Genomic DNA, 13456 nt, shown 5'->3' with positions numbered 1-13456 from the left:
TCCCTCTTCCCGTCCCTATCATTCCTCACCTATCGCAATAATTTGCCACCTGTACATACCACTCTTCATTCATCTCTTAGTCTTATCGTCCCTCCCCCTATATTTCCTCCAGCTCCTTCCAATACAGTCAGCACTATCAATATGGTTTGATTAAATTCATAATCACTTGTTGTTTCAATTTCAGTCCAATGTTGACGATGAAGATGCTGAAATTGATGAACCACCTGAAACAGGTAAGGTTATGAAAATGCAAAAAGTAAACATGTTATTATATGGTAGGTTCTACCACAGACAAAATGAATGTAATGTGTCTTAATATATCCCTGTGAAACACCCCAAAATGTACAGATGCGCACACTTGAGGTTTTGAGTGCTTTTAATTTTTGAGGGCATGCCCGAGGCCAGCAGGGCACAAAGGGTACTATATATATATATATATATATATATATATATATATATATATATATATATATATATATATATAAATTAGATGTTCTATAGTGACGAAACTGTTCATTTTCAATCTCCAGCTCTTTCCACCACCAGCACACATGCTTGGGAGAATTATTTCAGAGATCCTATCCCTGTGTGCTCTTCTAAACAGTTTTCCCTGTTGTTTGGAAGGGCTAGCATTTCTACAAATAACCAGTTGGGGATTTCATTGAAAATTGAGCCCTTCAGGGCTGTTCACTTACTCTTACGTCCCGTCACCTTTCCTCCATACTATATTGGCGTCCCTCACGAGGGACGGGAGACGGAACCTTTTCCACCAGAAAAAATCTTCTTCCCCTTTAAATCTAGAAGTGCGCAGTGGCGTGGCCCTGGGAGAATGCGCTCCCTGACTCCGCCCACCTGTGCCACTCGTCAGTCCCCTTTTCCGCGTTGACGGGAACGGGCCAAATTCACCAGCGCTCCTCAGTTTGGCTTCGGGCATGTATACCACGCGCTGTTCCCTGGATATTCTTCTATCTTTGTCTTTTTCTTTTCAATTAGGTACTTGGTCCTCTGACGCCACACTCCTCCCCGGCGCATGTCGACTTCAGCGGGCTTCAGTAAGTGTCCAGCCTGCGATGGGCTCTTCCCTACATCCGACCCCCATGCCCTTTTCCTCTGCTGCCTTGGCCCCGACCACGGCTGGGAAGGTTCTTCCCCGTGTGATGCACTGACTCCACGGGCACTGAAGAACAGGCTAGCTAGGTAGAGGGAGCTCTTCCAGAAGTCAACCCCGGAGGACCTGAAGGACTTCGTCAACCATCGCTCGAGGCCGAAGGAAAGGCCTCTATTCACCATCGCAACCTGTAAGGGCGACTCCTTCCCAAGGAAGCGCCCGACCGGGAGGAACCTGTTGGGTTCTAGCACCAGCACACGTACCAAGGCTAGTCCAGCTACCTTCCTCACAGCTGAGGGTTCTCCGGATCCTTCCAGGTTCAGTGCTGAGGGACCGCAAGGTTCTTTTACCGGGGTAACGTACGAGGGGCAACTTCCTAGTACCAGCATCATGTGCGAGGGGGTTCCTTCACGTAGCACTACCGGCAGCTCTGCCGAGGGCAATACACCTTCAATGTCACGGTCTGAGGTGCGGGATAGGCCTTTTGTTCCAACACCAAGCGTCTTGGGCGGAATGGGCGTAGGACAAGGGTGGAACAGGGGGGACAAATCCCCCCCACAATTTTAAGCGGGGGGGATGTAATGTCATTTCTGAGGCTTGTGGAATCTGCTTAGATCACATGCTGTGCATAGGCCGACATCTAGTGGAAGTTGTGGAGTATTACAGTTTGTTTTTTGAAACTCGAAAATGGGTGTCGACACAGGGCGTGCCAGTAATACTATCCCTAGTGTGACGTCCACTGTACCCATGATCTCTCACGCGTCTAGGACCCTCAGATTGTTTTTTTCCACCATACTGGTCGGAAGAATTCCACAGAGTTCCATGGCATTAGCCATACTTTGAAAAATATTGTTATATTTCCCCTTTTCTCCACCCCAACGTCGAGTCACCGAAATTCAACACTCGACGCCGAACCGGAGAAGAAATCGACCGGCGAGAGCTTCACGACGGAGTGGGCCTAGGAAGGCCTCTGGCCTCGGCCCGGGCCTCGGAAGGCCTCTGGCCTCGGCCCTACAAGTAGGGAGAGTGGGAGAGTAGGGACAAGTAGGGAGTGGACATACTCTACACTCTTATATACATTCTTATATATTCCTACACTTACCAGCCCACTGCCTCAAGGTGCGTATGGAGGGTACCCCTTTCCAATTTTGCCCAAAGTGCAACCGCAAGTATCCTTGGGTTGACAGACATGCCACGTGCAATCTCTGCTTGCCAAGGGATCACCCCGAGGCAAATTGCAGAGCGTGTAGTAGGTTCAAACCTAAAACACTAAAGGACCGTTCCACCAAGCGTTGGGCCCACCACGCCAGGCGTCAAGAGGCCATGGCCGCGGAGGGTGCCTTCAGCAACGGCAGCGCCGCCGTACTTTCGGACAGCGAGGGCAACACAGCGTCGAAAGACAGCCAGGCGCAGGTCCCCCCGACCTCGGAAGGTCGTCCGGCAGGGCGGCTATGGGGAAGACCCCCGGCGACGTAAGCGCAACCCACAGCACTTCAGCACTTCCAAACATATGAAGTCCCACCGAGACTCGACGCACACGTCGAGCTCTCGGAAAGAGGCACATAGGGAACACTCCGAATCGGCGTCCTCTGGGCGTTCTCGATCTAGATGGCCGCATGACTCCAGGCAATCATCCACTATTGCCAAGAGTGCCTCGCTCCCCAAGGTAACCGAGGTTCGATCGTCGGAAGACGAAGCCGACCTCTATCCCCAGACCGCACTCCAGGAGTCGGCGCCAGCAGCCCAAGTAACGCCTATTCCCAGATCCCAACCTACACTATCGAAGGATAGTACCACCACTACCGAAGCTCGACGCCAGGCGTTGAAAAGCTCTGAAGGTCCAAAGAAGCAGGTTAAACACTCTTCCAGCCACGGGGAGGGGGGAAAACAACAGAGGAAGCAGTCTCAGCCTACTTCCACACCGCAAAAACATTCCACTCCACTCAAACAGACAGACAGGTCTCACACCTCTATTATAGATGAGACAGGGAAACCCCCCCTCCAGGAAGAGTCATTCCCAGTTCAAGAGAGTGGTCTAGTGAGGACATAGATAGGGTCATGTCAAGAATGTCATCATTGGCAGATTTCTATGCCAAAAATCCGGAACATTTTCTCACTTATAACCCCGACGGGTCAGCACCCTCAGGCTCCAAAGATCCAATCCCCCCAAGTAAAAAGTCCCGGTTCGAAACAACACAGACTTCAGATCCCTTCCACATACACCCTTATTCTGAAGAACAAGAAGATCCTTCCCTTTGTGAGGATACAGATTTGGGCATGTTGGAAGAACAGACTGGGACAGGCTACTATGGGGACGATGAGGAACAAGAGGAGGAGGAGGACGACTCAGAAACATACAGGGTAGATTCCCCGGTAGATAAAGAACCACCGGTTACCGACTCCCCTGTCGACAACCAGCCCCTCCTAAGTGAAGTCCTATCTCGAGCAGGAAACCACTTCCACATTGACACTCAGGGTGCTCAAGAGGAAAGAGATTTTGCCAAAGAGTTGGTGGGAGAAAGGAGACCTGTTGCGCAGGCCATCCCTATCCTTAAATCGATCCAAAGAAGAATAGACCCTTCACTGGTAAACCCCAACCTCACCAGCGTAGTCAACCCCAGGACTCAGAAGCTTTTCACGGCAGCCAAATCAGACCCACTGTATATAAGAGGGCATCTGAAACTGGACTCCCTAGTCGTTACAAACACCCGCAAGAGGGCAGGAACACCCTTGTCATCATCAGAAGCTCCTCCCGACAAGGAGAGCAAGAAACTGTATGGCTTCGGCAGAAAGGTTGCCTCCACTTCCGCCTACCAAGCAAGAATCGCCAACTCCACCACCCTGCTGGCGAGTTATAACTGCCACCAATGGGAGGAAGTCGCGGCACTCATAGATTCCGCCCCAGAACCCCTAAAAAGCCAATTGGCACGAGTCTCAGCGGAGGGAAGAGCTGTATCCGGTTGCATTTTAAAGGCAACCTTTGATGCCGCCGATAACGCCGGTAGATTGATAGCAGGGGGTACTGTTATCAAGAGACATGCTTGGTTACGGCAGTCTGGATTCAAGGCCGAAACCCAAGCATCATTGTTAGACAAACCAGTGGAGCCAGATCTATTGTTTCGGAAAGGCGGTCGAGGACGCGCTGAAAAATGCCAAGGACGAGTATGAAACACTCAAGTCCCTAGGTCAACTAACCACTAAGCCCCAAAATCAAAGGGGTAATGGCAATTTTCGCTGACAAAATTCCCAAAGAGGGTCAAGCTATTCCCAGGGCCAGGGTACGCCGTGGAACAATAACCAACAGTCTACCCAAGGTTATAGCAGGGGGAATAAGAGAGGACGGGGTAAAGGTAGAGGCAGCCCCAGTAGAGGCGGCGGCACGCCTCCACCAAAACAGTGACGCTCCGCTCAGGGTCCCTTCTCACGCATCCCCAGTAGTAGGACGCATTTCCAACTTCACCCAAGCTTGGGAAGAGATCACATCAGACAGATGGGTGCTGTCCACAGTGTCCGCAGGATACTGCATAGAACTGTTAGAGCGTCCCCGAAACCACCCTCCACGACAAAGAACACATTCTTTGGACCACCAAAGAATCCTCCTCGAGGAGATCGTCAATCTGCTAGCAAAGGACGCGATCGAACTCGTCCCGGGACACCAGGTAAACAAGGGTATTTATTCAACTTACTTCCTTGTACCAAAGAAAGATTTAACAATGCGCCCAGTATTAGACTTACGGCCTGCAAACAAATATCATGACAACTCTCCAAGAGGTAATGCCCCTCCTAAAAAAGGGGGACTACATGGCAACATTGGACATGAAAGATGCCTATTTTCATATTTCCATGTTCCCAGCGCACAGAAAGTACTTGCAGTTCAAGGTGGACAGTCGGCACTACCAGTTCAAAGTACTGCCCATCGGGATAGTTTCAGCTCCAAGGGTATTCACCAAGGTACTGGCGGTGGCGGCAGCACACCTACGCAGGGAGCCTTACCTGGACGACTGGCTCATCACGGGGGAAACCCCAGTGATTTGCAGAACAAACATTCAAAGAACAATCGACCTCCTCTTCGAATTGGGTTTCTCGATAAACGAGAAAAAGTCAAGTCTGGTGCCAAGCACCTCCAAACAGTTCCTAGGAGCTATCCTAGACACACAAGAGGGGATGACCTTTCCATCAGAGGACAGAATTCGGAATATACTATTGCAAATTCCTCAATATCAGGCCGGTCGCCAGATAACGGTACGCAAAGCAATGCGTTTGCTAGGCATGATGGCGTCATGTATTTACCTGGTCCCCCACGTGCGCCTGCGCATGCGTCCCATGCAAGAATGGTTGGCAAAACAGTGGTCTCAGGCAAGTGGTCAGTGGGACGATCTAGTGGTCGTTTCGCCAACACTTGTACAAAGCTTCACTGGTGGACAAGAGAAAATCTGTCCAACGGGAAACCCTTTTACGACCCCGAGATACAGGCAGTAGTCACAACCGATGCATGCCTAACGGGGTGGGGAGCTCACCATCTCCGCCAGACGACTCGGGGTCTTTGGTCTCAATCGGTAGCCAAGAATCACATCAATCTGCTAGAGCTTCTAGCAGTATTCAAAGCGCTTCAAGCCTTCAAGCCCTACCTACTGAATCTGTCAGTGCAAATCCGGATGGACAGCACTACAGCCATGTTCTACCTGAACAAACAAGGAGGAACTCGTTCGCCAAATCTGTCCAAACTTGCCCAGAAAATTTGGATATGGGCACTCAAACGGAACATCTTCCTGTCATTGCAACATGTTCCACGGGATCTCAATTCTCTAGCAAATGCACTAAGCAGAGATCCCCTCCCAAAGGAGCACAAATGGTGTCTACACAGAGAAATCGTAGAAGATCTCTTCTCTCAGTGGGGTTCCCCCACCATTGACCTATTCGCCACAAGCGAAAACAGACAATGCCCAAGATTCGCATCCAGATCCCCGTCCAGATCCCCACAACCAGACTCCCAGGGGAACGCCCTGTGGATGAACTGGTCAGGGATGTTTGCATACGCTTTCCCACCAACTCCTCTCATCAGGAAGGTGGTCAACAAAATGAACAGGGAATTAATGACGCTCGTCCTAGTTGCTCCCATGTGGGCGAGACAACCGTGGTTCCCACACTTACGCAGATTAGCTATGTGCGAAACCATCAAACTCCCGGACTGGTACAACCTACTGTCCCAGCAACAAGGTCAAACAGTACATCCTCTACCCAACTCAATGAACCTAGCAGCATGGCTCCTGAGGTCATAGAGTTTGGACATCTCAATTTACCTCAAAGATGTGTGGACATCCTAAAAGAATCTAGGAAGCCTAACACGAGGCACTGCTACTTTGACAAGTGGAAAATATTTGTTATCTGGTGCCAGAATAAACAAATCAACCCAGTTGACTGCACTCCTTCAACTATTGTTACATACATGCTCCACCTGCTGGACGCAGGACTGGTTTTTAACTCACTGAAGGTGCATCTGGCAGCTCTGTCAGCATACACCACCTCCCATAACAAGGTGTTGTGCTGGAAAGTTCCAGTGGTAAAAGCCTTCATGGAAGGAGTAAAGAGACTTCACCCTCCTATTTCAAACCCACCACCAGGGTGGGATCTTAATGTGCTGCTATCTAAACTCATGGGCCCCCCCGTTCGAACCCATGCATAAAAGCAGTCTCAAACACCTGACTTATAAGACAGCCTTCTTAGTAGCTATTACATCCATAAGAAGGGTCAGTGAAATTCAGGCTCTGTCAGTGCAGGATCCTTTCTTTACAATCCACAAGGATAAACTGGTTTTGCGTACACACCCTAGGTTCTCACCTAAGTTTATTTCCAAATTCCACGTGAACCAGTCCATCGAGCTTCCGGCTTTCTTCCAAAACCCACAAAGCTCGGCTGAGGTGTGACCTAGATGTGCGGAGGGCGGTCCTCTACTATGTAAACAAAACCAGACTGCTAAGGAAAACATACCAGCTGTTTGTCTCCGTAGCTACAGGCAGAGAGGGGGATTGTGTCTCTGAAGGTGCCATCTCTAAGTGGATTGTTAACTGTATCCAGCTGTGTTACTCCCTTTCTGAGAAAACTCTGCCTTTCACGCCAAGAGCCCACTCTACAAGAGGCATCGGGGCCTCTCTGGCTTTCATTGCAAATGTACCCCTAGACACCATTTGCAAAGCAGCTACTTGGAGCTCTATTCACACTTTTACTCAGCACTACTGCATTGACACCCATTCCAAGACAGATACTCAAGTGGGACAAGCGGTTCTAAGACATTTATTTGCTCATGAGCCTCCTCATATCCCACCTCCTTCTTCTAACACTGCTCGCTAATCTATGCACAGCATGTGATCTAAGCAGATTCCACAAGCCTCAGAAGAGATACATTACTCACCGTAATCGTATTTCTGATGCTTGTATCTGCTTAGATTCACATGCGACACATCCTTCCTCCCCTCTGAGAGAAGGCGCATGGATGCTTGTAGTCTTATCTTCTATCTATCTGCTTGGATTATCTGTACTCACGCTACTCCTCATGCTACCTCATGTCACAAAGAAAAAACACAATCTGAGGGTCCTAGACGCGTGAGGGATCATGGGTACAGTGGACGTCACACTAGGGATAGTATTACTGGCACGCCCTGTGTCGACGCCCATTTTCGAGTTTCGAAAAACAAACTGTAATACCCCGCAACTTCCACTAGATGTCGGCCTATGCGCACAGCATGTGAATCTAAGCAGATACAAGCATCAGAAATACGATTACGGTGAGTAATGTATCTCTTATCCCCCCAGATTATGTGTTTGGTGTGTCGTGCAGGGATCTGTTTTTGAAGTGAGGGGAGGGGCTGCTTACTATGTAAGCTGCCCTCTCCCCCCTGACCCCCAAAGCATGGGGGCAATATCCTGGGGGCAGATGGGTGATCATCTGCCCCCAGGGAAGGGGGGCAAACAAAAAAAAAAGATTATTTATTTTTAAAACGTAGTTTTGGGTGCGGTGGGTGCGGGTGGGACCACTAGCCACCAGGGATTTTTGCAAGGGGGTGGCCCTCTCCCCCCCACCCTAAGTGGATGGGGGCACCTCATGTAGCCCTCCCTGGGGGCAGAATTCGAAGGGATTGTGTCCTCTGACGTATTCCTTATCTTTGATAATACGTTTCCAGCTTGCTGGCCTCGGAAATTTTTTCTGTAGAGGGCGCTGCGCGTCGACGTCCGCCGAGTCGATGTCCCTCGACGGCCACCGTATCAGCGCCGACGTCATCATGCCCATAAATAGCCACGCGCTGCGTCCGTTGCTCAGTTCCGTTTTTCCGCGCTTCGTGGGGCCTCGGAACGTCATTGCTCAGTTCAGTCAGGATAACTCTATATCTACTCGAATAATACCTACTCGGTCTCGATGGCATCTTCATCGGAACCAACAACGCTGCGATCCGGCTTCAAGAAATGTCGAGACTTCGGTAAAAAAAATGTCGATAACGGATCCACACAGGATCTGCTTGTGGTGCTTGGGATCCGAGCACCATTGTTCGGACTGTGAGGACTGCATGTCCATGACGGGGAAAGCCTTGAAGGAGCGCAAGGGGAAGCTCGAGAGAGGTAAGTCAATCAAAACCTCCTCGAAGGTTTCTTCGGCTGAGTCGAGGCATTCGTCTCCTCGCCGTCGAAAACATTCCCATTCTAGTTCCCGAAGTAGCTCCTACCATTCGTCGAGATCAAGACACTCAAAAAAGAGACGTCGAAGATCCCCTTCCTCGTCGTCTTCTGTGTCCCCAGAAAGGGTCTCCTGTCCCACAAAACACAGCTCTCAAGCTGAGTGGGAGGAATTCAGAAAGAAAATGTTAAGCGTCTTCGAGAACGCGGCCTCAACCCACTCGAAGACAGCTGAGGGTGATACCCCGGGTCAAAAACCCAAAAAATCAAAACGCCGCGAGTCGCAGCACCCGGCGAAACATTCCACCCGAGAGCGCCACGAGCCATCGGGTAAGAAGGCACCATCTTCGACGCCATCGTAGAAGATTCCTTCGACGCACTGATCGGCGCCATCGACACCGTTGTCGAAGGGTTCCTCGACGCATCGGTCGATCGACTCGACGCCATCGTCGACGCCGACATCGACGCCGATGAAAGAGAAGACCAAGGCCACTCCACAGCCAACGGTGATTCCAAGGGCCTCCGCCACGACGCCGGGACGGTCGTCGATGTCCTCGAGTAGGATCCCGATCTTCGAGACCCCTTCCAGTTTTTTCGACGCCGTTCTCGGCGCCTTCGAAGCCTGTCACATCGGCGTCGACAACATTGACGTTTTCTCGCCCAATAATGACGAGTTTGGCTCCTTCTGCCTTAGAGATGGGTTTTACACCATTTCAGAGGTCAGAGTACCCTGGACTATCTTCAATTTATGAAGAGGGGGAAGATTCTGACCAGGAAACATTTGGGTTACAGAGAACCACACTGCCTATTTCAGAGGATTTCACCTCTGAGGAAAGAAGGCTGAAGAACCTACAAGAGTCACTACATGAGGCAAGTGGGCTGGACACTTCCCCAGAAGTGGAATTTGTTAAACCAGACCCAGGGAAACATGCCGAAACACCCTATAGAACCCTTATGGCAAGAAGTATTGAATTTATGGGTTGGTCTGCGCCTTCACCTGTTTTTCAACAGGATGCCCTAACAGACATATTAGACAAAGGTCCACAGGAGGACCCTGTGGTCCCCTTCCATGCAGCCTTACAAAGGAAAATTACATCTAATTGGGAAACTCCTGAAGTTATCCCTGCGGTCAATAAAAGATTGTCAGCCAAGTATAGGGTAGCGGCTGCTGACACTGAATACTTATCAAAACACCCGACTCCAGAGAGCCTGGTGGTTCAAGCGGCAACTTCATCTAGCAGTAGGACCGCTTACCCTACTGTCCCACAGGATAGAGATGACAAGAGGTACGATTGTATGGCGAAGAAAGTCTTCTCTGCTTGTAGTATGGCGTTGAAGTCCATCAACGCCACCTGTACACTCGCCAGGTTCAGTCACACACTATGGGAGTGTGCTTCATCAGAGGCTGACTGCATACCCGAAGGAGAGGAAAAGGAAGCCTTCCTTAACATTATTAAAGATGGCAAAGATGCCATGTGCGAATCACTTCAAACTGGCATCGATTCAGCTGACAGTATCAGCAGGGCCATGGCGGCAAGTACAACAATCCGCAGGCATGCGTGGTTGTGAAAGTCTGGCTTTCCTCCAGATGTACAGGTCAGACTTTTGAATATGCCCTTTGACGGCTCTTCACTATTCGGGAAAAAGGCTGATGACAGTCTGGAAAAGTTGCAGACTTCTAAAGCAGCAGCAAAATCTTTAGGAGCTGCTATCGGCCAAACTCCTTTTCGCCCCTCAGGAACCTCTGGGAGAGGAAAGTCCTTTCGTTATTATTCTGCATTCGGGAAAGGCAGAGGACAGCCGGCTCAAAGAGGCCAAAGGAGATCCACCCGATGTGAACGGGTCAAATGTACTAAGGCCGCAGCAGCAGCAGGTGCCTCTTTACCCTCGGCATCTGCATTAGCCGCCCCCAAACCACTCTGAGACCTTTCCACACAATAGACCTGTAGGGGGCAGGTTAACTCACCATCTGACGGAATGGCAGGCTATAACGTCAGATCCTTGGGCATTGGAGACAGTTGCCCAGGGTTACTGCCTACCCTTTCTACACTTCCCTCAGAGTCATCCACCGGGGAACAGCTCTCTAAAAGTTCCAGATCCGCTCCTCTTGCAGGAAATTATAGACCTGCTAGAGAAAGGTGCCATAGAACCGGTACCTGTAGCGGACAGGAACAAGGGCTGGTACTCCCCCTACTTTCTCATACCAAAGAAGGACGGAGGACTGAGACCCATCCTGGACTTACGAGAATTGAACAAGTTCCTCAGGAAGGACAAGTTCAAGATGGTAACTCTCTCTCAGATCCTTCAGGCCCTCCAGCTCCAGGACTGGCTGGTATCTCTGGATCTTCAGGATGCTTATTTCCATGTGCCAATCCATCTCAAACACAGGAAATACCTGAGGTTCGCAATTGGCGACTCTCATTATCAATTTCGAGTTCTGCCATTTGGGCTGACCCCCGCCCCGAGGGTCTTCACCAAGCTGATGTCGGTAGTGGCGGTGAGTCTAAGGAGGGAAGGGATCCACGTCTACACCTACCTGGACGATTGGCTGATCAGGGCTGTATTTTCGAAACAGGCCCAGGCCCAGCTAGATTATGTCTGCCACTTCCTTCACGAACTGGGCTTCTCCCTCCATTTAAAGAAGTCACAGATGATACCATCACAGAGACTCCAGTTCATTGGAGCGGTCCTGGACACTTCCCTGGGAAAAGCCTCGCCACCAGAGGTGAGGGCTCAAGATATTCTAGAGATGGTCACCAAGTTTCAAAATGCCCAACGTCTCCCAGCCTTCGACTTTTTGAGGTTGCTAGGCCTCATGGCATCCTGCATCTTCCTTGTGCCAGAGGCTCGCCTGAGAATGAGATCTCTTCAGTGGGCGCCGAGAAGTCAGTGGTCGCAATTCTCAGGGAGAATGACAGATCTCCTCCGGATTCCGGACAGGGTAGCCCGCGACCTTCAATGGTGGGCCTATCCAGAGAACATCTTGAAAGGAGAACTGTTTGGCAACCATGGCCGGAGATAACAGTAGTCACAGACGCCTCACTCACGGGGTGGGGAGCCCATGCCAACGACTTGACCATCAGCAGTCGTTGGTCTCCATCGGAGTCCAGACTACACATCAACCTATTGGAGCTGAGAGCGATCAGACTAGCGCTGAAAGCTTTCCTGCCATCAGTACATGGGAGAAATGTCCTGATAATGACGGACAACACGGTGGCCATGCACTACCTCAACAAAAGAGGAGGCGTAGGATCACTGCCACTGTGCAGAGAGGCAATGCAGCTCTGGTTTTGGGCAATCCAAGAAGGAATCTCTCTATCGGCAGTCCACCTAGCCGGAGAGAAGAACTTGACAGCGGACGCTCTAACATCTGCTAGGAGGGTGAGCGAGCTACAAGCTCTCTCTTGTAAACCCCCACATACAATCTTCCGCAAGGAAAAAGTTATCCTACAGGTGAAGCCTAATTTCCTCCCAAAGGTGGTTTCTGAATTTCATATTACTCAGAAAATTACCTTACCTTCATTCTACCCTCCTCCCCATCCGGGGAAAGAGGAGGAAAGGCTACATAGGCTGGACCCAAGGCGAGCTCTCAGCTTTTACATCAGCAGGATGGCTAGGATCAGGCAAGCAGACAAACTGTTTGTAGGATACTCAGGTCACAAGTTGGGACTACCCATAACAAAATAAACCATCTCCAGGTGGATTATTTTGGCCATTCTGGAATATTACAAACTGGCAGGGAAAGAGCCACCCCAAAATCTCAGGGCTCATTCAACCAGGGGTATCGCAGCCTCTTCGGCTCTCCAAAGAGGGGTACCGGTCCGAGACATATGTGCGGCTGTCACATGGTCGTCCGCGCATACATTCACAAAATTTTACAATCTGGATTCCTCCACTACTCAAGAGACCAGATTTGGCAAGGCCGTATTACATTCGGTCCATCCTTAAAGAGATACATAACATTCTCACTCCCACCTCCAATTACATGCCACTGCTATGGGAGTCTATCAAAGATAAGGAATACGTCGGAGGACACAATCCTTTCGAAGAACAAGTTACTTCTTACCTTGTAACGTTCTTTCGACAGGATGTTCCTCCGACGTATTCCTTATCGCCCCTCCCATCCATCCCCGCAGTGATACTTCCCTTGTGGTTGCAGCTTACGCTCCTTCAAGGTCAATAACCAATTCAGGCATGACTTTTCTTATTCTACAAAACGGAACTGAGCAACGGACGCAGCGCGTGGCTATTTATGGGCATGATGACGTCGGCGGCGATACGGTGGCCGTCGAGGGACATCGACTCGGTGGACGTAGACGCGCAGCGCCCTCTACAGAAAAAATTTCCGAGGCCAGCAAGCTGGAAACGTATTATCAAAGATAAGGAATATGTCGGAGGAACATCCCATCGAAAGAACGTTACAAGGTAAGAAGTAACTTGTTCTTCTGCCCGTAGGAAGGGGTACATGCGATGCCCTCCATCCATTTGAGGTGGGGGGTGAGGCCACTGCAAATATTGGCAGAGCCACCCCTCCTAAGCCTGGGGCAGTATGTTTTGACCCACCTGGGGGCAGATGGCCACACACATGTGCCCACCTGCCCCTAGGGAAGGGCAACACAAAAATATATATATTATAACTTGTTTTCGGTGGGCGTGGGGGTCAACTAGACCACCAGGATTTTT

General features: G+C 50.3%; 1 protein-coding gene across 1 annotated transcript in view; it reads left to right on the top strand.

The window, feature by feature from the left end:
- LOC138581135 (fer-1-like protein 4) overlaps nt 1-13456 on the top strand; it is a 1598034-nt gene that overhangs the window by 1075943 nt on the left and 508635 nt on the right. The window contains exon 32 of the mRNA XM_069652231.1: nt 185-233. Coding sequence (XP_069508332.1) covers nt 185-233 — 49 coding nt within the window. The remainder of the gene's footprint in view (nt 1-184; nt 234-13456) is intronic.

The sequence above is a fragment of the Ambystoma mexicanum genome, chromosome 3p, assembly GCF_040938575.1.
Source record: "Ambystoma mexicanum isolate Mex_15411 chromosome 3p, UKY_AmexF1_1, whole genome shotgun sequence".
NCBI classification, from domain to species: domain Eukaryota; kingdom Metazoa; phylum Chordata; class Amphibia; order Caudata; family Ambystomatidae; genus Ambystoma; species Ambystoma mexicanum.
The sequence above is the reverse complement of the archived record's forward strand: the minus strand, read 5'-3'. Positions and strand labels throughout refer to the sequence as shown.